The sequence below is a fragment of the Macaca nemestrina genome, chromosome 1, assembly GCF_043159975.1.
Source record: "Macaca nemestrina isolate mMacNem1 chromosome 1, mMacNem.hap1, whole genome shotgun sequence".
NCBI classification, from domain to species: domain Eukaryota; kingdom Metazoa; phylum Chordata; class Mammalia; order Primates; family Cercopithecidae; genus Macaca; species Macaca nemestrina.
In genome coordinates this window covers 221,647,647-221,672,619 of record NC_092125.1, presented here as the reverse complement: position 1 = coordinate 221,672,619, position 24,973 = coordinate 221,647,647, and the positions used below count along the sequence as shown (strand labels likewise).

The window sequence follows — 24,973 nt, the reverse complement described above, 5'->3', positions numbered from 1 at the left end:
GGGCTTTTTCACACATGTAGTCTCATGTAATCCTTATAGAAATAGTTATTTGCCTCATTTTACTGGTGAAGAAATGGTGGTTTGGAATGTATCAAGTAATTTTCAGTTGTAAGGGTTGTTAAAAGGAAGACTTCAGCCCAATTAAATTTAAATGAATTTAATTGAGCAATGAACGATTCGCAAATTGGGCAGCCCCCAGAATCACAGCAGATTCAGAGACTCCAGGGATGCCTCGTGGTCAGAACAAATTTATAGACCAAAAAGGAAGTGACGTACAGAAATCAGAGGTGAGGTACAGAAACAGGTGGATTGGTTGCAGGTTGGCTTTTGCCTTATTTGAACACAGTTGGAACACTCAGCAGTGTATGAGTGGGTTGAAGTGATTGGCCAAGACTCAGCTATTGTTACAGGTGCATAGTCCTAAATCAGGTCTTCAATCTTGTCTACCTATTAAGTTAGGTTGCAGTTCATCCACAAAGACTCATGTAGAAGTACAGAGTCCTCAGGCCATATTTCGTTTGCTTTAACAGGGTGAATGAAGTTAAAGTAGAGAATTATTATCATATTTGCAACACTTGAAACAAGGAGGAATGGTGATTATAGTTAACAATATTGTATGGTATATATCATAATAGCTAGAAGAGAGGATTTTTAGTATTCTTACTGCAAAGAAATGATGAATGTTTGAAATAATGAAAATGCTAAATACCCTGATTTGATCATTTCACAATGTATATATGTGTTGAGACATCTCACTGTACCCCCAAAATATGTACAATTGTTATGTGTCGATTAAAAATTTAATTTTTTTTTTTGGAGATGGAGTCTTACTCTGTCACCCAGGCTGGAGTGCAATGGAGTGATCTTAGCTCACTGCAACCTCTGCCTCCCAGGTTCAAGCAATTCTCCTGCCTCTCAGCCTTCTACGTAGCTGGGACTACAGGTGCCTGGCACCACGCCCAGCTAATTTTTGTATTTTTAGTAGAAACGAAGTTTCACCATGTTGGCCAGGCTAGTCTCAAACTCCTAACCTCAGGTGATCCACCTGCCTCAGCCTCCCAGAGTGCTGGGATTACAGGCGTGAGCCACTGCACCCGGCCAAAAAAATTTTTTTTGCAAAGCAAAGAAGTACTTTTGGAATTTGGGCAGAAAATGTATTCCTTTTTTTTTTTTTTTGAGACGGAGTCTCGCTCTGTCGCCCGGGCTGGAGTGCAGTGGCCGGATCTCAGCTCACTGCAAGCTCTGCCTACCGGGTTTATGCCATTCTCCTGCCTCAGCCTCCTGTGTAGCTGGGACTACAGGCGCCCGCCACCTCGCCCGGCTAGTTTTTTGTATTTTTTAGTAGAGACGGGGTTTCACCGTGTTAGCCAGGATGGTCTTGATCTCCTGACCTCGTGATCCGCCCGTCTCGGCCTCCCAAAGTGCTGGGATTACAGGCTTGAGCCACCGCGCCCAGCTGAAAATGTATTCCTTTTAAGACTACCATACAACAGGTTGAAGTAATAATAACTTAGATATTTATGATTTTATAGTTTTGTAAGTGCTTTTCCTGTATTGTTTCATGTTATCTCCATTTACTGACTCAGGACCTGAAACTCATTCAACTTTAGCAATGTGTCTGTCCCACAGTGACAAGATTACATTGCAATTACTGTATAACCCTTGAACTTAATTTAGAAAAGTATGCAATAACTATTCATTCTAAATAAAATAGGTCTTTGGCATATAAGAGGTTTTCTAATATATTTCTCCAGATATTTATTGAGCCCCTGTACAAAATAGAAATGTCTTCTCATCCCATCACCACGTACACACCCAGCACTGCTTCTCCTCAGCGTCCTGCATTCCACAGCTTATCACTTTTCATAACGAGTATCTACATTTTGCACATGGGTCCCAGAGAGTTCAAATAACTTGTTCCACATCACGAAGGTACTAAGGACAGACTGCAGTTTGGAAGCCAGGCAGTTTGGCTGCAGAACTGTGCCTCTTACCCTGCACTTGGGTTATTATGTTTCAGGCACCTAGCACAGGGCCTGAAGTATAGCAAACTCCTAAGAATCATAACTATTATTGATAGTTTTTTGATATTCGAACCCTTATGATTATGCAATTTAGGCTCCCTAGTGTGACTTCCAGGCCATCTGGTTTGCTTATATTGATTCTTCCCCTAGCTAGAGGGAAAGAGCCATTCTGATGAAGATTTTTACCAGTTAGATACTTAGTTATTGGTTTTTCCAAAAGGAATCCAGTTTACTTTGGCTGTGAGCTATTTTGACAAACTACAGTGAGAACTCTGAAAGTTAATAGTTTGTATCTTCTTTAGGGGTGTCATTGGAGAATTTCCCCCTCTGTAAAGAATTGCTCATTCCACCTGGAACCCAAAACTATATGGTGAGAATGCGACTCTATGACATCAACCGTCGGCAGCTGAACCTCACCATCCGGATTGTGTGTCGAGCAGAAGGATCCTTAAAGATCTTCATTTCTGCTCCATATTGGCTGATTAACAAAACAGGTACATACAGGGGCTGCTCGAGTAGGTCTTTGGCGTTGGTCATGGGAATTCAGATTTATTTGCTTAGCTAACTAAATGGAGCCAATGCAAATAGATTACTTCAACAGTCTGAGCTGCTGAAACATTCCTGCTTCCATCATAAATGCTTAATCATGCTCAAAACTGTCCTTTTAGGCAAGGAACTGAGCCCACTAAATCGATTCAGTTTTCACTCTTTTCCCCCTTGATGATTTTGTTCGTTCACCATTTGCATCTCTTTCAGATAGACTGGGTGGTATTGCTGTAAACTTTTCTCTCCTTCCTAAAGGGTTGCCACTGATCTTCAGACAGGACAATGCCAAGACAGATGCTGCAGGCCAGTTTGAGGAGCATGAGCTGGCCCGGAGCCTGAGTCCTCTCTTATTCTGCTATGCTGACAAAGAGCAGCCAAACCTGTGAGTACAGTTATTTATGGGAAGGGGAAATAAGCTCCTAGGGAAGGGAAGAAATTAGTAAAGGCTATAATATATCCGTGTAAGTAGAAATATACTGTAGATAACAATCCTGACTTGGCAGGGGAATAGAACCATGACCTAATGGGATTTTTGGGTATCTAATTTCTATGTTATTTGATACGGAAAATAAACCATTTGGTTGGTTTATAATGAAAGCTAGTTTTATTTTACATGCATTGAAGTAGTTTTCCTATTCATAACTCTGCCAACGAAGAGAAAGCCACGTGTTCTTCTCTTCTCTGCAGTTTTTCTTCCCCTGTAAACTTTAGCACAGGCACAGGAGCTGGCATCAGAATGGACATAGACTGGTTGTTTGGTAAAGCCATCAGCCTCATTAATCCAATCCAGGATTTGTATCACATTTGGAAATTCATCCCTTTTACCCTTGAAGTAAAACGTGCCATTTTATGGTCTCAAAGCACTCATTGCGTGTTTAAAAGCAGGGACAAAAACAACTGTGAAGATTAAGTGACATGTGCTTTTAATGTATGGTAGGAGCATTAATTCACTTTTGTTCTTGGTTTTGACATTTTGCTTTTTACAAGAGTCTTTTAATAGAGCTCTAATCAAAGATAAATGGGTGTATCCAATAGTGCTAAAATGCCATACCGCGTTATCGGTAGAATTATGCTGACAGCTTAACAGAAAGTCTTCTGGAGTACCACACTTCAGTGAGTACTGATGTGTTTACAAGGGAAGGTTGGAGTGTAGATTAGTGTTTGAGGCAAGGAAAGAGGATTGATGAGAGTTCTGGATATTGTAGGGGATGCAGCTAGCCTCTTGGCATGTGTGGCAAGCCCAGTCTCATTCTTTTCTTGAAATGATTTGGACAGTTTTAGATTTAGGACTTGACATGTGTCACACAGTGTGTTTTATCTATGAATTCCACAGCTCCCAAAGCCATTTTCACATAGACCATCTCATTGGATTCTTTCCACCATCACAAGGGTGTAGGCAGGGCAGGAAATATTGTTATATTTTAAGATGAGGAAACAGGCTCAGAGAGAGTGCTACCTGCCCAAGTTTACATCCTTGTTAGTGGTAGAGCGGGAACACACATTCAGGAATTATGTTGCCAAAATCTGTGACAGGACACTGACCAACTAAACAATGTTTTGCTATTCTAATAGTATCAGTCTGGCTGGGTGCGGTGGCTCATGCCTGTAATCCCGGCACTTTGGGAGACCGAGTTGGGCACATCCCGAGGTCAGGGGTTTGAGACCAGCTTGGCCAACAGGGTGAAACCCCGTCTCTACTAAAAATACAAAAATTAGCCGGGTGTGGTGGCACACGCCTGTAGTCCCAGCTACTCGGGAGGCTGAGGCAGGAGAATCACATGAACCCGGGAGGCAGAGGTTGCAGTGAGCCTAGACTGTGCCATTGCACTCTAGCCTGGGCGACAGAGCAAGATTCCATCTCAAAAAAAAAAAAAAAAAAGTATCAGCCTTTATAAGTAATGCATCATACCTGCATCTTCTGTACATATGCTTCTTGTGCTTTTTAAAATGGACCCTTGAAACAGCAGAGTCAGGAAAGGATTAGTTTGACTTGAATACTTGATTTTTAGGGTAATATTAGAAATTGTACCCTTTTCCTCATGTGTTATACTCATAGAATCCTAATGTTTTCTCCTAGAGCACTTAGTTGTAGATGTCAGTAAGTTTCACACACTGTTCCGCTGTGGCTGCCTCTAAGATCCAGCTTTAACCACTGATGAATTTTCTCACTGTGCTAAGGAATCACATGAGAGTGAGGAAGAGAGTCAATAGGAGAGATGGAATTTGGGTGGTAACTATATTAATGTTTCCCAGTTAGAACAGCCAGATAAGACTTTCTCGTGGATGAATATCTACATCTTTGCTTTTCTGCCCCACAGCTGCACGATGAGAATCGGAAGGGGGATTCATCCAGAAGGCATGCCGGGCTGGTGTCAGGGCTTCTCCCTGGATGGTGGTAGTGGTGTCCGAGCTTTGAAAGTCATCCAGCAAGGAAACCGCCCAGGGCTGATCTATAACATTGGTGGGTTACATTTGGGGCAGTGGGAGAATCAGAACTGTTGGCTGATGACCTCAGGCCTGGAGGAATGAGCTGGCCATGCATTTTGGCCTGATTACAAGTGCTGATTTTCTCATTTGGCATTGGGTCAGGTATCTGTTCTCTGAATGCTACACTGATATCAACACAGATCTGTTCTCCTAGGGATCTGAGGAGCCACCTAAACACTGCCCTTTTGAGGTCTGTGGCTCTGTTTAATTTCAGACTCACCTGTGTCAGGAAAGTATCAGTTTGGCTTGAATCCTTGTTTTTCAGGGGAATAATAGGAACACTTAGCATGCCTTTCATCCTCCAAGTATTCCCACGCATTCATTAAAATTTGCAAGCCCTAAGAGGGTAGGAAGCATTGTTCTCCTTGAAACTGAAGGAGAGAGGTTAAGTGACCTGCCTAGATGCAAAGGGGAAGTCTGGGTCAAAAGTAGAATTAGGATTGGGGCATACAAATTAAATGCACTTGGTGGTTGTAGTAATTACAGCAATCTCCAGACTAACTTTGCTTATGGAGATGGGAAGGGTGGAAAGGGGAGGAGAGGATACCGTACCCATATGCCTCAGAGCCACTTGAGAACACTCAAAAGATTCTCTAAAGAGTTAAGATAATTTGATTGAAACATGAATCAGGGTAAAAATTGTAGCAATGTATCCTTTCAGTATATAATTTCCCAACATCTCAGAGCAATGTTTAGTTTTGAACATTGCAACACCATCTATGACTGCATGGTCCTGTAGAACTTCCTGTGATGATGGCAATGTTCTATTTTGCACTATCTAGTAGTAGCCACTAGCCACATGCGGCTGCTGAGCACTGGAGAGAAATAAGGCAAGTATGGCTGAGGAATTGAATTTTTCTTTTTATTTAATTTTAATGAATTTAGGTTTAAATAGTCACATATGGCTACTGGCACCATTTTGGACAGTATGCACATAGTCAGAGTTCCTTCCAAGAGCAGGGAAAAACTGATGTGATATCATTTACATATTTATCCTGAGTCCCATGGAGAGTCAAGGATATGTTTAGATGTCTAAGGATTTATTAATAAAATAATCTTCCAAGTATAGTTTCCTTTTTGGGTTTTTAATCATAGGTTTATATTCATTCTCCCTTGACATGTGAACTGTCTTCTTAAAGTTGACATTAAGATTTTTAAAAGAAATAAACTTTATTTGATCTTGCAGCACAAGATAGTTATCTTAACTTTTTCTCACTTTTGTTTGCTCCACCCCTTGAATAGGCAAAGGCTGCTTCATGCTGAGTTTGGCTTTCTGCTGGGGTATTTTGCCCTTGATGTATTTTGCAAAGCAAGCTACCACAGGTTGGCTGGAAGCTGTAGTTGGGACAAATTGGGGTGGGAGGAGCTTGTTCCTTTTAAAGCAGCTGGCACTGAGAACCACAGAATGCTTGCAGAGGCCAGTTGAGCAGACTGATCAGACATACGCAGTGATTGCCCATATAAGTTGTTTTGCTAGGAGCATTCACTAAGGCTCATGGCATATGTTTTGAGGGCTAAGACTGTGGTTTAAGTTTTGTTGATCCACCTAGGGAAGAGATAGAAGGAGTGGCCTAAGATAGGACTTTATAATTCTTGAGGGTCATGAACTTTTGCCATGTCTTCCCACTAGGGAATTTGTGGAATCTCCTGCTTGAATATTTTGAAGAATAGGATAGATAACTAGCTCCCTATCAGGAAAGTTTAAAGCGTAGTCCAAACTGAAAACCCAGGGGCAGCCTTGCCAGGTAGCCTCACATGGATCTCCAAAAAGAACGATTTTGTGCCTGTTGATCTTATCAGCTTATTGATTTATCAGGGGTTTCCTAGGGCAATATAAGATGTGAAGGGGGTGAGCTGAGATCCGGCCACTGCACTCCAGCCTAGGCGACAGAGCGAGACTCCGTCTCAAAAAAAAAAAAGATGTGAAGGGGGAAAGAAGCCCACCTGTTTCCAAAAATTGAGTGTCTGTTTTCTTCCAGAGTACCCTAGACTCTTTTTGTAATATTCAGCTAGACACATCTTTTGTAGTTAGGCTTTCTCTTAGATATCACCTGACTATGATACTGTTGATTTCTGACAATGAAAGCTTCTCTGTATGTCACAGAAAGAAGCGATAGGGTATAGCGCCATATGCCAGTATTACATAGCGTTTCTTAGATACAGAGTTTTAGAGAGATTTTAGTCTTTCAGGTATTTTCAAGGCTTATGTTAAAGGAACATCAGAATTTTCAAGCCAGTTTAAGTGAATTACAACACTAACAGATTGGAATATTTATAATTGGGATTATGTTGAGAAATCTGTGACACCTGGTTGTCAAATCCTAAGGTGGGGTTTTCTGTTTTAATGGTTCTCTTGATTCTTGATGACTGCTGAGTGGAGTGGACTCCTTGTACATGTCCCATCACAATACAAGCAAGCCTGATGGGGGTGCTGCTCCGGAGGCTGACCACCTGGACTTGAATCCCAGCTATGGCACATACTAGCTGTGTGACATCGAGTCAGTTACTTAGCTTTCCATGCCTTTGTTTCCTCATCTGTAAAATGGAAATAATTAAAATATCTAACTTAGAAGGTTGTTATGAGGATTCAATATAAAGCCTTTGGTAGAGGGCCTAGCAAGTATTAAGAGATCAGTCATTATTATTATTGTTGTTATTTTTATTTCTATGATAAATATTTTTATCAATGGGTGACCAGAGCTCAGCCCAGTACCTTGAATGTCATTGCTATATTTATTGTCTGAATGAGTGAGTGAATAATTCATCCCACTGAATTTTTTATTTTTAAAAAGTGTCATCAGAGTTGTTAAGATAGTTCAGTGCTTTTCTTTATTTGGAACCGGCCGTCTTGAGATTTCCTTTGGACTGTTTTCTTATTTTTTCCTGGTACATAGTAGATGCTGAAAACAGTTATTTTATAAATGAATAAATTCTTTTATTCATTTATTTTTTTGAGATAGAGTCTCGCACTGTCACCCAGACTAGAGTGTAATGGTGCGATCTTGGCTCATTGCAACCTTTGCCTCCTGAGTCCAAGCAATTCTCTTGCCTCAGCCTCCCAAGTAGCTGAGATTACAGGCGCCCGCCACCACGCCCGGCTAATTTTTGTATTTTTAGTAGAGACGGGGTTTCACCATGTCGGTCAGGCTGGTCTCTAACTCCTAACCTCAAATGATCCACCCGTCTCGGCCTCCCACAGTGCTGGGATTACAGGCGTGAGCCACCACGCCTGGCCATGAATAAGTTCTCTAATACTTAGCATTATGTTTGAGCTGGATTCTTTGGCAATGGGCTAAAATAAAATACTAGACAAGAGTCAGTGGAGTTTAGAACATTACAGAATCCGACTAAGTAATCTGAAATTTCCACTATATCCTGTAAAAGTGGTAGGTTCTCTAGAAGGAAATTTTGTATCCTAGGTGTAAGCAAAAAAGTATCATGTGAAACTGTTGTAAGTATTCAGCTTCATAAATGGAAACCTAAGGTATGTGTGACTAGACACACTGTGAAATGGTACACATCGTGTGAAGAAACTAGGAATTAAGGGGGTATTGATATTGCCTCTGAACCTTTTTAAGGCCTAAATGGGAATAAGGAGTAATAATACTTTGAGTACAATTGCTATTTTCATTACATTCCTAGAAGGTTCAATATCCTGTCTGGGTGAGAGAGTTATTTTCTCAGAGAAACTAAGTAACTGTGAAGGTTATTTATTTTTGTTAGACCAAGAGTTTTCACTCTTCATGGTTAATTTATAAAAGTGGTTCTTGTTATTTGTAGGTATTGATGTCAAGAAAGGCCGAGGTCGATATATTGACACCTGCATGGTCATCTTTGCCCCCCGTTACCTGTTAGATAATAAATCATCTCACAAGCTTGCATTTGCACAGAGGGAATTTGCCAGGGGACAGGTGAGCAGTTTGGTTTTGAAGGATGAGAGTGCCTATGTAATAGCACGAATTTTAATGTTGTCTTCCATGAAGACTGTACGTTCTGTTTTGTGAGTAACTGCTCTGTAACTTTGGTACCCAGAGAGCTCCTGTTAGAGGGTAAGGCTCAGAGTAGGTACTCAGTAACACTTAATGTCATGAATCGACTTGACTAAAGCCCGTGATCCTGTGTGTTCTAGGGAACAGCCAATCCTGAAGGTTACATCTCCACCCTTCCTGGTTCCAGTGTGGTGTTCCACTGGCCCCGCAATGACTATGATCAGCTCTTGTGTGTCAGACTGATGGATGTTCCCAATTGTATTTGGTCTGGAGGCTTTGAAGTCAACAAGAATAATTCCTTCCATATCAACATGAGGTCAGTTTGAGACTCTAAATAGAGACAAAAAAGTAGCCCCTGTTTGAGATGCAGTACTGTAGTAACAAGCCCGTATTGCCTTTTGTAAAATGGGCACAAATATTTCTGGCTCAGACAGAGGTCTTAGAACTTGCAAAGTCCGGGGAAGTGTGAGCGGATAATTTGATGGAATAAACTAAAGGAGGTGTTGCCAGTTTTGACCATGGTGTAATTGCTGTTGTCTAATCCAAAGAGTAACACTGAGCTCATATTTTGATTACCTGCAACTTTGAAAGATCTGTCTGCATTTAGATAGTAACGCTCATTATAAATATTTTTGTATTTTCTGACATATTTATATAAACCCTTCTTTCATTCGATGCTGTTCTACTAAATCATCTGGCTTTCTACACCTAATGTGGTAACACTCAGTTCTTGTTAAGAAAAATTAACCAGGCCGGGCACAATGGCTTATGCCTGTAATCCCAGCACTTTGGGAGGCCGAGGCGGGTGGATCATGAGGTCAAGAGATCAAGACCATTCTGGCCAACATGGTGAAACCCCGTCTCTACTAAAAATCCGAAAATTAGCTGGGCATGGTGGTGTGGTGTGGCTGTAGTCTCAGCTACTCAGGAGGTTGAGGCAGGGGAATCACCTGAATCCGGGAGGTGGAGGTTGCGGTGAGCTGAGATCACACCCCTGCGCTCCAGGCTGGCGACAGAGCAAGACTCCAGCTCAAAAAAAAAAAAAAAAAAAAAAAAATCAGCCTTAACTAGCCCAGGATAAGGTCAACTTTCTTCTTGCTTTCATCATATACTTTAAAAAAAGTATTTAAAAATATTTTAAATTGTAGTAAAACAGACATGACATAAAATTTACTATTTTAACCATTTTTAAGTATTCAGTTAACTGGTGTAAGTACGTTTACATTATTATGGAAACAATCCCCCAAACTTTTTTCATCTTGTGAAACTGAAATTCTGTACCCATTAAACAGCTCCTCATTCCCATGCCCCTCAGCCCCTGACCACCATGTTCTACTTTGTGTAAATTTGACTGCTCTAGGTACCTCATGTAAGTTTAATCATACGGTATTTGTCTTTTTGTGACTGGCTTATTTCACTTAGCATAATGTTGTCAGTGTTCATATTTTTGTTTATTCGCCTATTAATGCACACTTGGGTTGCTTCCGCCTTTTGGCTATCATGAACTGCTACGAGCATAGGTGTATCAGTATCAGTTCCAGACCCTGCTTTCAGTTATTTTGGGTATAGATGCAGATGTGGAATTGTTGGATCACATAATCATTCTGGTTTTAATTTGTTGAGGCACCACCACGGTTTTCCAGAGTCGTTGCACCATTTTACTTTCCTGCCACCAGTGCACAGGGTTCCACTTTCTCCACAGCCTCACCAACACTTGTTTTCTTTGGTTTTTGACACAAGCCTTAAGTGATAGTCGCGCCTCTGTATAATGGGTGTGAGTTTAAATTCGTATTTCCTTAATGATTAGTGATATTGAGCATCTTTTCATGTGCTTTTTGGCCATTTGTATGTCTTCATTGGAAAAAATATCTATTCAATTCCTTTGCCAATTTTTGAGTTAGGTTGTTTTCGAATTGTAGGAATTCCTGTTCTAAGCGTTTTATAGTTTTAGCTCTTACTTCTAGGTCTTTGATTAATTTGGGGTTAATGTTTGTGTATGGCGTAAGGTGAGGGTCCAGCTTCATTTTTTTGGTATGTGGATATTTGGTTTTCTCAGCACCATTAATTGAAGAGACTCTCCTTTCCCATTAAATGATCTTGGTACTGTTGTTGAAAATCATTTGACCCTACATGTGGAAGTTTATTTCTGGGTTCTCTATTCTATTGGTCTGTATTTCTTTATGCCATTACCACCCTGTTTTGATTGTAGTTGCTTTGTATTAAATTTTGGAATAAGGAAATGTGAGACCTCCAACTTTGTTGTTCTTTTTCAAGGTTGTTTTCTCTATTCAGAGTTGCTTAGATCCATATGAATTTCAAGGTGGATTTTTCTGTTTCTGCAAAAAATGCTATTGGGATGTTGATAGGGATTGCATGAAGTCCATAGGGTTTTGTAGTATTGACATCTTAAAAATTATGTTTTTCAGTCCCTGAACATGGGAAGTCTTTTCAGTTGTGTCTTTAATTTCTTTCATTGGGCCGGGCACAGTGGCTCACGCCTGTAATCCCAGCACTTTGGGTGGGCAGATCGCAAGGTCAGGAGTTCCAGACTAGCCTGACCAACATGGTGAAACCCCATCTCTACTGAAAATACAAAAATTAGCCGGGTGTGGTGGCGTGCACATGTAATCCCGGCTACTCAGGAGGCTGAGGCAGGAGAATCACTTGAACCCCGGAGGCGGAGGTTGCAGTGATCTGAGATTGTGCCGTTGCACTCCAGCCTGGATGACAGAGTGAGACTCCGTCTCAAAAAAAAAAAAATTTCTTTCATCAAATGCTTTTGAAGTTAAAGAATCTGAAATCAGTGCTATTTGAACATGTTTAGAGGCAAAATTTAATCTTTTATACTTTATGGTCGGCTCTTTATTGAGAACACTTATTACAAAGGAACAGAAATACGGTAATTTAACAATAGATGTTCCAAAATAGTTCTTCAAAATAGTGGTTTTGTTTTTGTTTTTGTTTTTATTGGAAATAGAGTCTTGTTCTATTGCCCAGGCTTGAGTGCAGTGGTGCAATCATAGTTCACTGTGACTTTGAACATCTGGGCTCAAGTGACCCTCCTGCCTCCAGAGTAGCTGGGACTACAGGCGTATACCACCATGCCTGGCTAATTAAAAAAAGAAAAAGAAAAAAAGAAAAAAATGTAGAGACTCACTATGTTTCCCAGGCTGGTTTAGAACTTCTGGTCTCAAGTGATCCTCTTGCTCTGGCCTCCCAAAGTGCTGGGATTACAAGTGTGAGCCACCGTACCTGGCCCCCAAATAGGACTTATATTTGACTTTTAAATGTATTATCTGATTCCATAGTGAGCCCTTCTTCATTATACTTTGCCCTGGCCTTTTTTAGTGTAAATTGGATCCGGATATAGTGGTTTTTAGGCTATATTTTTAGGAGCTGTTGGGTTTTAAGGAGGTGACTCTAGTGCCCAAGGGGGTCTACTGGGTAGGGCTCTATACTCTCATCCCTACCTCAACCAGCACTTTTGTCTGTTAGCATAATGCGCTCCCTGTAAGATTTTATTTGGGTGAAGGAGTGGGGAGGGAAAAGGGATTCTATAGCTAAAACGATCATTGTTTTTTATATTCCCTGGGTAGAGGCAGGGAACATCTGTTGTGTGAGAATTGGAAGCCAGTTTGGAGGAGGAGGGTGATTTGTGTAATTTTTGTTAATCCTTTTAAAATGGTTTTAACGTGCAGTCCTAAACTACTGCGAACAGACCTATGCCATCTATTTAATTTACTTTCTTCACCTTTTCATTTGGAAACAATTTAAACTATAGGAAAGTTACAAGAGTAGTAAATGAATATCCCTATATCTTTTACCTAGATTTACCAATTTTCAGCATATTGCTACCTGTTACTTCTCTCTTCACATACATGAACACAGATTTTCCTTTCTGAACTATTAGAAAGTAAATTAAAGTCATCATGATACTTAAGCCATAAACTTCACTCATCACCTAAAAATAGGGACATTTTTCTAATTAAATATAATACTGTTATCACATACTGATGAAATTTAACCTTGATATGTTTTCTAATAAATAGTTTTCATAGACTGAATGAATGACTGAAATGTCCTTCATAGCAACTCCCTTCCCATTGATCTAGGATCCAGTCAAGGATCATTTATTTTACTTGGCTCGTGTATTCTCTTGTCTCCTTTAATCTAGAGTAGTCTCGCTTTGCCCATTTTGTCTTTAGTGACATTGACATTTTTGAAGACTCCAAGCTAGTTTCTTGTGGAATGTCCTATTTTCTGCATTTGGGCAGTGATTTCCTGTCTGTAGATTTGGGTCAAGTATTTCTGATAACTATACTACCTGTGTGATGCTGTGTGTTTTCCACTGTGTCACAGTAGGATGCCTGTGATGTCTGTTGGTCTCATTATTGGTGGTGGTATAAGTTGTTCATCACCTGGTTAAGGTGGTGTCCAGCAGGCCTCTTTTTTGTGAAGTTTCCTTTGTTCTTTGTAAATAAGAATAATCCCATTGAGGGAATAATTTAAGACTAAGTGAATATTCTGTTTCCCAAAAACCTTTCATTCAATGGTTTAATGGTTCTTGAATCACTTATTACATTGGTGGTTGCAATGCAGATTATTAAAAAACTAATTATTGCCTGTAATCCCAGCACTTTGGGAGGCCGAGGCGGGCAAATCACGAGGTCAGGAGATCGAGACCATCCTGGCTAACACGGTGAAACCCGGTCTCTATTAAAAATACAAAAACAAAAAACAAAAAAAAACTAACTGGGCATGGTGACGGGGTGCCTGTAGTCCCAACTACTCCGGAGGCTGAGGCAGAGAATGGCAAGAACCCAGGAGGCGGAGCTTGCGTTGAGCCGAGATCGCGCCACTGCACTCCAGCCTGGGTGACAGAGCGACACTCTGTCTCAAAAAAAAACAAAAACAAAAACAAAAACCAAAAAACTAATTTTGTTTTTATTTTTAATTGAGGTGAGGTCTCACCATGTTGCCCAGGCTGGTCTCAAACTCCTGGGCTAAAGTGATCCTCCCACCTTGGCCTCCCAAAGTGCTGGGATTACAGATGTGAGCCACCATGCCCAGCCAGAAATGCTGATTTTTAATTCTCTAATTTCCTCTACATTTATTCACTGATAATTTTCTGTTAAGGTAAACTTTTCATTTCCTTCAGCGATTTATTTATGTATAAATGTATGTATATATACACATACACATACATACACGTACATTATATCCATCCATCCATCCTCTTCTGTACAGCAGAATATCAGTGTATAAATGTTGAAGAAATGGGAGAATTAGAAAATCACCATTTTGTAATCATATTACCAATTTCTACTTTTTTCAGATGATGAAAGAACACACAGTGGGCTGTAAGTTCAGTGATATTGACTGAGGCCCAAACAGTGTTGTGATTGTCAGAAATATGAGAAGTAAGTGGATTGCATCTTGTCTCCTACATTTTATGTAGCCTCTTTTGTTTCCTTGTCCTGCAGGGATACCTTGGGAAAATGCTTCTTCCTACGAGTGGAAATTACTCTCCGAGGAGCTACATATAGGATCTCATTTAGTGACACAGATCAGTTACCTCCTCCTTTCCGAATTGACAACTTTTCTAAGGTATCAAGTGGAGTTGAGAGCCAGTTTGACTGTTTCATGTGTGGGAGGGTGGAGTGTGTGCTGCCCTTCACACAATGGTACAATACCTTTTCAAGTTGGGTTTCAAAGAAGCTATGTGGATAGGTTCTTTATATCTGGACAATCCTAGAAATCCTTACCATTAAGAGGTGTTTTCTGCTGATTATTCTGATTGCTGGGCAGCCTTGTCCGGGCAGAAGTAATCTTTTAGCCCCCATATTTATTTATTTTGACTAGAGTGGTTGGTTGACGCTATGTCCTCTGTAGACATCCCATTCAAACAGAGAAAGACATCGGCTTGTCCAGTGACAATGGGAATGGGCAACTCTGCTGTTGGACTTAGTTACAGTGAGCGTTTTCCTAAATTTTTCAAGAAAGTCAATGTGGAAATCATTCGATTCTATTTTAATTATGCTTTTGAATAATAATAGGTCTTATATATGATGATCTGTAGCCAAATTCCAAAATTCTTATTTTTTTCTGTATTCAAAATGTATCATAGGGGGTTTGGGCTAGAAAGATGCCATTGGAAGGATAGAATTGCTCCCCCTAGATATTTGACTTGGCAAAGCTTTTAAAGCCCTTCATTCCATAGGATGTGTGTGTGTGTGTGTGTGTGTGTGTGTGTGTGTGTAGCACATGTCCTTTAATTGGTGAGTTTTTTGGAGTGTGTGAGGTGATAAGAAACATTTGAAAGGTGAGATGATGAATTTCACTGGGGCTTATTCCCTGTGTAAGATTCATTTAGGAAGGATTTGGAACTTAAACCTAGGAAGCACTGACTCACTTTTCAGTAACCACACTCTGAATGAAAGTCCTCTTTGTCCTCTCTGCCATCACTCTAGGTCCCGGTTGTCTTTACTCAGCATGGCGTAGCTGAACCCAGGCTCCGGACTGAAGTGAAGCCCATGACTTCATTGGATTATGCCTGGGACGAACCCACCCTGCCACCGTTTATCACTCTGACTGTTAAAGGGGCAGGGTCCTCCGAGATCAACTGCAACATGAATGATTTCCAGGATAATCGGCAGCTTTATTATGAAAATTTCATTTACATTGCTGCTACATATACGTTCTCTGGGTAATTCTTGATTAAATTACTGTTCTTATAAAGCAGAAGGTTCTAATTATTAACAGGTTTTAAATGTTAAGCAGTTTCTTAGGAGACCAAAGTACAAAGGAAGATTATTTCATTCTTTACCAAATCCTAGGCTCAGTGTCTCTCTTAAGAGGTCATGTAATTTAAACTCTTGTCTTTTGGCTAGGTTAAAATTTATCCAAAGAGTCAAGACCCTTCATGTGTTAAAGATCTCTCCCAAGAATTCATTCTAGTATTTAAATTTTCTTTTTGCTATTTATTAGTCTGTTTTGCCTGTTTCCGCTTTTGAAACTGACTGACCTTCATCACAATTATTCAAGTTATCATTCTCACTCTCCTCCCCCACCCCATTGAGAATCCTGATTAAGCAGACACCTAAGGGTCTGTCTTAATATTCACCTAAAGCCAAATACAGTAGCTTAATTTCACAGCCATTCCATTGCCTTCACTGTTGTTTGACTAGTTGTATTTAGAAAAGTCAGGTGAAGAATATTGAGCTTATTTTAATTCTTCTGTTAGATTGCCATGCAGGGATTCAAAACACTGGGCTTTCAAAAGTAGTCATTCTACCAACACATAAATATAGCCTGTTGTTTCTGTGCTGAAATAACAGGGCCAATTTTAAAGTGCATCTGTGAAGAAATGGAAAATAGCTTAATCTTTAACATTACAAATATAAATCACCTGATGAATAGGGCGTTTAAAGTCACATTCCTTTCCAAAATGTTCAGAACATTTTTGCATATGAATAGGATTTTTATACATGCTGGGGCCCAGAAAATAATCTCTGGGTTTTTGCATTATCTCTCTGATCTGCTTAGAGTCCAGATTTCGCTAGTAATAATTGAATTTGCAGGAAGGACCATTCTTTCTTTGTTGACGTTCCCTTTGGTAATGATGGTGCTAGGATGTTTATCTTGTTGTAATTGAGTCAGTATGTTTGTTTGTTGTTAATTTGTTTTTAAAGATTATGACACTTAACAGTGGGACATGCTTAAGGTTTAATGCCTGAAAAACCGAATCCAAATCTGGTTGTTTGTTATGTTTTTCTCCTTATGTTCTGTAAATTCCAGTAGTTACTAAGCTCTTTAACTGAAGAATCCTAGTGGAGGATTATGGGCTTAATGGGTTGAACCGATATGGAACAGATAAAGAGAGAAGCTCCTGGAATCTTGGTGTGCAGAATCTAACAGCAGAATTAGAATAATCTTACTGTGCTAAGAGGTTGAGCCATCTTTTGGAGTATATTAGATACTAATTCTTTGCATTCTTGGAAGGAATAAATGATGAGGAAGAATATTTTTTTAATTTTGTTTTTGAGGTGAAACTCACATAAAAGTGACTATTTTAAAGTGAACAGTTCCGTGGCATTTGGTACATTCATAATGTTGCGCCATCACCACCTCTACCTAGTTCAGAACATTTTTATCACCCCAAAAAGAACCCAAAATCTATTGAGCAGTCACTCCCCATTCCTCCCTGTCTCCAGCCTCAGGAAACCACCCATCTGCTTTCGGTGTCTGTGGGTTGGCCTATTCTGGACATTCACAGAAATGGACTCATAGGAGGGACCTATTTTGTCTGGATTCTTTCACTTAACATAATGTTTCTGAGGTTTATACACATTGTAGCATGTGGCAATGCTTCATTCTTTTTTTTTTTTGAGACCGAGTTTCACTCTTGTTGCCCAGGCTGGAGTGCAGTGGTGTGATCTCCACTCACTGTAACCTCCGCCTCCTGGGTTCAAGTGATTCTCTTGCCTCAGCCTCCTGAGTAGCTGGGATTACAGGTGCATGCCACCACGTGCCTGGCTAATTTTGTGTATCTTTAGGAGAGGTGGAATTTCACCGTGTTGGTCAGACTGGTCTCAAACTCTTGATCTCGTGATTCACCCGCCTCGGCCTCCCAAAGTACTGGGATTACAGGCGTGAGCCACCGCGCCCGGCCCGTTCTTTTTATGAAAAGTACTCAGTACTTTTTGTGGCTGAATACTATGCTATTTTATGTGTATATTACATTTTGTTTATCCAGTTATTCGTTGATGGACATTTGGTTGTTTCTGCATTGTGGCTATTGTAAACAGTGTTGTTGTGAATATGCCTGTACATATATTTGTTTGAGTACTTGTTTTCAATCTTTTGCTTTATACAGAAGAGTGGAATTGCTGGATTCTATTAGAATTCTATGTTTAACTTTTTGAGGAACCGCCATACTGTTTTCCACAGTGGCTAAACCATTGTATATTCCTACTAACAATGTACAGAGGTTCCAGTTTCTCCACATCCTCACCAACATGTGTTGGTTTTTGTTTTTGTTTTTATTTTTATTTTTGTGACAAGGTCTCTGTCACCCAGGCTGGAGTGCAGTGGCACAATCTTGGCCTGCTGCATCCTCGATCTCCTGGGATCAAACGGTCCTCCTGCTTCAGCCTGTCTCATAGCTGGGACTACAGGTATGCACCACCATGTCCAGCTAATTGAAAAAAAACATTTTTTTTTTGGTAGAGACAGGGCCTCACTATTTTGCCCAGGCTGGTCTCAAACTCCTGGGCACAAGCTATCCACCTGCCACAGCCTCCCAAAGTGCTAGGATTACAGGTGTGAGTCACTGTGCCAGGCCTGGTTTTGTTTTGTTTTGTTTTGAATGATTTCCATCCTACTGGGTTTGAAGTGGCATCTCATTGTGGCTTTTTATTTGCATCCTTAATAACTAATGTTATGTGTCTTTTCATGTGCTTATTAGTCATTTGTGTATATTCTTTGGAGAAAGTGTATTCAAATACTTTCCATATTTCAAATGGAATTAGAGTGACGCTAAAGAATTCTAAGCTTTATGGAATGTTCATACCTCTGCCTCCTGAGTAACTGGGAGTGTGGTGGTGCAGTTTCAGCTCATTGCAACCTCTGCCTCCCGGGTTCAAGCGATTCTTATAGCTCTGCCTCCTGAGTAACTGGGATTACAGGGGCCTGCCACCATGCCTGGCTAATTTTTGTATTTTTAATAGAGACAGGATTTTGCCATGTTGGTCAGGCTGGTCTTGAACTCCTGGCCTCGAGAGATCCACCTGCCTTGGCCTCCCAAAGTGCTGGGATTACAGGCAGGAGCCACTGTGCCTGGCCGAAATTTTTGCCTTTTTATTGTTGAATTGTCAGAGTTCTTCACATCTATCAGTCTCTTATCAGATGTATGATTTGCAATTGTTTTCTCCCATTATTTTTGTGAGTTGTCTTTTTACTTTTAGATTGAAGTTTCTCATTTTGATCACGTATAATTTATCTGCTTTGGGGGAAACAAAGATTACTTGTGCTTTTGGTGACATGAAGACTAGTTTTTAATGCTGAATTCATTACCCTTTTTTTTTTTTTTTTTTTTTTGCTAATAGGGGTTAATAGAAAGAGGAGAATAATTTAAATAAAATTTCCAAACAACCTTAAGTGTAGCCAGGCTGCAACATTCCGTAAAGCTTAGGATTCTTTAGCGTCAGAGAAATGTAACACGATTGAATTGGAGGGAGTTGATTATGAATGTTTTGTTTTCTTTTCATCCTAAAGGGACCTCTGATTTCTTGCCAAGACTTGGTAATGCAATGATGCTGATCATCTGCTTGGCAGAATAAAGCTAATTTTTGGTCCCTTGAATTGTCTGGCTTGGCATTTTCTTTGTTTGTTTGTTTGTTTGTTTGTTTTTTGGAGGCGGGGGTGTGTGGTTGGGGCAAAGTCTGATTCTGTCTCCCAGACTGGAGTGTAGTGGCGCAGTCTCAGCTCACTGCAACCTCTGCCTCCCGGGTTCAAGCAATTCTTATAGCTCTGCTTCCTGAGTAACTGGGATTACAGGGGCCCGCTACCACGCCTGGCTAATTTTTTTTTTTTTTTTTTTTTTTTTTTTTGAGACAGAGTCTCGCTCTGTCGCCCGGGCTGGAGTGCAGTGGCCGGATCTCAGCTCACTGCAAGCTCCGCCTCCCGGGTTCACGCCATTCTCCTGCCTCAGCCTCCCGAGTAGCTGGGACTACAGGCGCCCGCCACCTCGCCCGGTTAGTTTTTTGTATTTTTAGTAGAGACGGGGTTTCACCGTGTTAGCCAGGATGGTCTCGATCTCCTGACCTCGTGATCCGCCCGTCTCGGCCTCCCAAAGTGCTGGGATTACAGGCGTGAGCCACCACGCCCGTCCAATTTTTGTATTTTTAATGGAGATGGTGATCTGTTTTGCCTGAGCTGGTACTCATCTTTTGCCATGTTGGTCAGGCTGGTCTCGAACTCCTGGCCTCAAGAGATCCACCTGCCTTGGCCTCCCAAAGTGCTGGGATTACAGGCAGGAGCCACTGTGCCTGGCCGAATTTTTTGCCTTTTTTTTTTTTTTTTTTTTTTGGCCTCTAAAGATATATGGTTATACTTTTACATCTGAATTTTAAGTCGCTAAAATTATTAAGAAAAGAAAATTGTCAGTGTGTCTTCTGAGAGATGAATCTTGGAACTGTGTAGAGAAAAAAATGCAACCCTGATCTTTGTGTTCTTGTATCAGACTTTTTCTTCTATGCTTTAAAAAATTTTCTTCTTTAATAAAAGTTTTGGGCGTTTGCTTATTAATACTTGAATACATGTGTGAGTATGTGTGTATATCTGTATCTATATTTATATGTAATATATATATTTTTTAAATTCTAGCTTGCAGGAGGGAACAGGCAGGCCTGTGGCTTCCAACAAGGCAATTACCTGTGCAGAGCTCGTGTTGGATGTCTCACCCAAGACACAAAGAGTCATTTTAAAAAAGAAGGTAAGAGAGCTTACCATCCGAGTTTAGAATACAAGGTTTTTAGCATTGGACGGGACTCAGGATCACCCAGTTCAGAGTCCTTATTTCATGATGAGGCCACAGGGACTCGTGTGGAACCCAGGCCTCTTGGCATTTCCAGGTCAGTGTTAGAGTGATGAGTACCAGCTCAGGAGTAAGATGACTTCTGGAGTGGAATGTGATCACCACGTGTGATCAGCAGAACGTGAATAATAAATATACGTGGAATCACCAAGGGCTTGGTGACTGTTAAGCAGACAAGAACAAATTTCTAAAATTAAGTAGCAATAATTGTAACATTTTATGTAACATTTTATAACTTATAGAACATTTTCAGTTATTTCACTTGATGAGGATGACAGCTAGTAAATAGGAGAGTAGATAATAAAAGAGTTACGTTGACATTTAAAATTAGGTAAAAGTGTATGAATTGGCATTAAGAAATGGACCTCTCCTTTTCAGTTGGAAACCAAGTGTAGAAAGTTTGACATTTTAGGTTTTGGTTTGGTTTGTTTTTGTTTTTTTACTTTTTATTTGGAAACAATCTCAAATTTCCAGAAGATTGGCAGGAATTTTACCAAAGTGGGGCTGTGATGTTGATTTGTCCTCTTACTGGTGATTTTAACTTACTGCAATTGATGAAGAAGGTATGTGATAGCCTTTTCCACTGAGCAGTGAGGCTACTCTTTTTCTTTATAATCAGTCAAGATTTTGTGGCGTGGGACTTTGAGACTATGTAAACCTCCTATTTGTCATATTTTCTATTTATGTATGTGTATGTGTATGTGTCAGTATGGGCTGCTGTTTTATTCAGTCTTTTATCTGTTACTGTGTCAGTATGTGTGTGTGTGTGTGGGTATGTATGTATGTATGTACTTATTTATTTATTTTCGAGAAGGAGTCTTGCTTTGGTTGCCCAGGCTGGAATGCAGTGGCACGATCTCAGCTCACTGTAACCTCTGCCTCCTGGGTTCAAGCAATTCTCCTGCCTCAGCCTCCTGAGTAGCTGGAATTACAGGCACCCACCACCACACCTGGCTAATTTTTGTAATTTTAGTAGAGATGGGGTTTTGCCATGTTGACCAGGCTGGTCTTGAACTCCTGACCTCAGGTAATCCACCTGCCTTGGCCTCTGAAAGTGCTGGCATTACAGGCGTGAGCCGCCTTGCCCGGCCGGTATTTATTTTGATGCTCAGTTTTTCTTACCTTTGGCCAGTGGGAGCTCCTTTAACCTTCTGTGTCCTTTCAACATGTGCCCTCACTTCCTTACTTTCTGACACAGCAAGTTATCCTGAGTCCATCTTATATTTTTCCCTGCACTATTCCTGGAATTTGCCATTTCTTCAGGGAGCCCCCATCCCTTCCATCAGAGAATGGAATTTAGAAACTTGAGATTCATGAATTAGGTGCACTTGTTGTGGTGGTGGTGTTGTGGTTCCCAGGCTGTCTCAGAAGACCTAGGGTTTTTTAATCTATGTATGCACAAATATATGTGTGTTTTATGTACATATTTATATACTGTATATATATATTTATTTCTATGTCTGTATACCAAAAAGTAGCAGTTCACACCAATATTTCCAATTCTAGTCCAGTATGACAAAGTTCATTCTAATTTTCTCCCTTTCCATATTTGTACTTCCCTTGTCCAGCACTGAGAATATATTTAATGATTTGATCGGTTCCCCAGAATGTAACTCATCCTCCGTCACCACAGTTGTCCCATGTCCTACATGAACACCCTGGTTTCTTCCGTTGGGCTCTGATATCCGTGTACTGGGCAGCCCTGCCCCCTTCCCACCCTGCCCTTTGCAGGAATGCCCTCCTCACCTCCTTCTCTGATGCTCCCATTAAACCCCTCCCCAGCCTCCCACCTTGGCTTCAACCCCTGCTCTGGGTTGCCCCATCACCTAGGTGGATGCCTTCCTTGTTCCACGTGTGCTTCAACAGTTCCACACTGGGCCGCCACAACCCCCATCCCCAACACACACACAAGCCCCATGGAGTTCTGCCTTCCACAGCCCCATCTAAAGATCGTAGGACTAAATTATTAGGGAAAGGAGGAAGGGAACCGGAAGGAGGATGGTGCATCTCAGATTTTCAAGTGGAAATTTTGGTAGTTTCCAAATTATGATGAGCCTGCACAAATGGGCAGGCAGTAGAGGAATCCCAGTATGGAAACTCGATCTCACCTGGGTGTCTGTGTGTTGATTCCCAATCTGTAGCATCTACAGGATAACCGAGATGCTTTTCCTGTTGTTTCCGGTGCTGTGGAGAGGTATTTTCTCTTCCTGTGAACACAGAAGCAAGCATGTGGGAATTGGAGATGGGAAGCACAGCTCAGCTTCATCTCTTTTGGCAGTCAGAGGAGGCAGTAGCACATAGCAAAGAGAGCATGATGTGTTTTTAGGTTTGAGTTATGGCTTTGCCACTTAAAGATATATAGTATCCAGTATTTCCTGTTTCTCTCAGTTTCATTTTTCTACTGACCTCCCAGGTTTGCTGGAAGGATTAGCTAAGATAATGTACATAAAGTGCTCTATAAAGAGATGTAATGATAATAACACAACAAACATTTATTGAGGCTCTACCCTGTGCCAGGCATGTACTAATAAGCACATTACATTTATTACACTTATCACAAAAACCATGAGACAGTTTCTGTCTTTGACAGATCAGGAAACAGAGGCTCTAAGAGATTAAGTAACTTGTCCAAGGTCATTCAGCTTGTAAATTGTGTAGCTGGATCTCAAATCCTAGCATTTTGACTCCAGTGTTCATGCTACTTTGTTAGTTTTTACCTTGTAGAATGTGATGAAAAGCTATCTGTCCGGCCAGGGGTAGCGTGTAAATGAGTTTGTGGTACCCTGATGTGTCTGTTGCTCTGGAGGAGTTCTTGCCTGGTGGGAGTATATGTGATCCTGGCAGGTCTAGCTGGAGTATAGGTGTAACTGAAAAGGAACGATACAGATTGTCTTAGAGGGGCAGCATAGAGCAGTTAAGCATGCTGACTCTGGAATCAGGCTGCAGAGATTCAGATGTTAGACCTACCATCTAACTAGTTAATGTCACCGTGGGGAAGTTGCTTCATCTCACCGAGGCTTCACTTCCTCATCTGTGAGGAGGGGTAGTTATAGTACGTATGTCACTGGATTGTTTGTAGCATTAAATGAGTTGTTTTCTTTTTCTTTTTCTTTTTTTTTCGAAACAGAGTTTCACTCTTGTCACCCAGGCTGGAGTGCAATGGTGCAATCTCGGCTCACTGCAACCTCTGCCTCCTGGGTTCAAGCAATTCTCCTGCTTCAGTTTCCTGAGTAGCTGGGATTACAGGCATGCGCCACCATGCCCAGCTAATTTTTGTATTTTTAGTAGAGACGGGGTTTCACCATGTTGGCCAGGCTCGTCTTGAACTCCGGACCTCAGGTGATGCACCTGCCTTGGCCTCCCAAAGTGCTTGGATTACAGGTGTGAGCCACCACGCCCGGCCTAAATGAGTTATTTTATGTAAGTCTTGTGAACCAATGTCTAGCACATAGTAAGTTCTTAATAAGTATTATGACTTCTAGTATATAATGGATTATATAGACTTTCATGATTGACCTGGAAGCCCAACTGCTGTTTACAAAATATTTCTAAAGAGAAAATATATTTAGAATTACTAGCAATCTGGCCAGGCACGGTAGCTCATGCCTGTAATCCCAACACTTTGGGAGGCCGAGGCAGGCAGATCACCTGAGGTCAGGCGTTTGAGACCAGCCTGGCCAACATGGTGAAACGCCATCTCTACTAAAAATACAAAAATTAGTCAGAGGTGATGGTGCACGCCTGTAATCCCAGCTACTCGGGAGCCTGAGGCAGGAGAATTCGCTTGAACCCAGGAGGAGAAGTTGTAGTGAGCTGAGATGGCGCCATTTCACTCCAGCCTGGAGAAGAGGAGCGAAACTCCATCTCAAAAAAAAAAAAAAAAAAGAGAATTACTAGCCATCAATTAGCATAACCTTTGAATGCAACCAACTTAACACTTACATACAATCAGCTCATGAAAATTGGACATCATCAATATAGTACATTTTCCTTATCAACAATGGGGACGGGGAGGAAGGCCTCTGGTAAATTCTGATTGACAGTCAGATATTGAGTATATAGTATATTCTTTATGTAATTGCAGTCTTCTTTAAGGTAAGGGCACCGGACGGTCACCATCTGGAATGGCAGTGATCATGGCAGTATAGCTAGTGTAGGAGGCTGCCCAGCCATTTGTTTCTAATTTCTAAAAAAGGAAAAAAATTCGGTTATGAAAAGAATACATTTGTTAAAATGCACATTATTTGTAATTTTGGTTGTTTGGTTCAAGAGGTTAGCATATCTTACCCTAAGAACAACAAAGGATAGATAACCATGAAAGTTTGAATTAA

General features: G+C 40.8%; 1 protein-coding gene and 1 long non-coding RNA gene across 6 annotated transcripts in view; one reads left to right on the top strand and one right to left on the bottom strand.

The window, feature by feature from the left end:
• LOC105473242 (vacuolar protein sorting 13 homolog D) overlaps positions 1–24,973 on the top strand; it is a 284,106-nt gene that overhangs the window by 128,169 nt on the left and 130,964 nt on the right. For all 5 annotated transcript variants that reach the window (XM_071100479.1, XM_071100476.1, XM_071100469.1 and 2 more), the window contains 8 exons: positions 2,327–2,518; positions 2,826–2,952; positions 4,889–5,031; positions 8,838–8,968; positions 9,187–9,362; positions 14,530–14,653; positions 15,517–15,752; positions 20,432–20,540. In XM_071100479.1, the coding sequence (XP_070956580.1) occupies positions 2,327–2,518; positions 2,826–2,952; positions 4,889–5,031; positions 8,838–8,968; positions 9,187–9,362; positions 14,530–14,653; positions 15,517–15,752; positions 20,432–20,540 (1,238 nt within the window). The remainder of the gene's footprint in view (positions 1–2,326; positions 2,519–2,825; positions 2,953–4,888; positions 5,032–8,837; positions 8,969–9,186; positions 9,363–14,529; positions 14,654–15,516; positions 15,753–20,431; positions 20,541–24,973) is intronic.
• On the bottom strand, positions 5,994–23,829 carry LOC139364350 (uncharacterized). The gene is made up of 3 exons (XR_011626027.1): positions 23,360–23,829; positions 22,751–22,849; positions 5,994–7,592 (listed from the first exon to the last, which is right to left on the bottom strand). It is a non-coding gene; the product is annotated as an uncharacterized lncRNA (long non-coding RNA).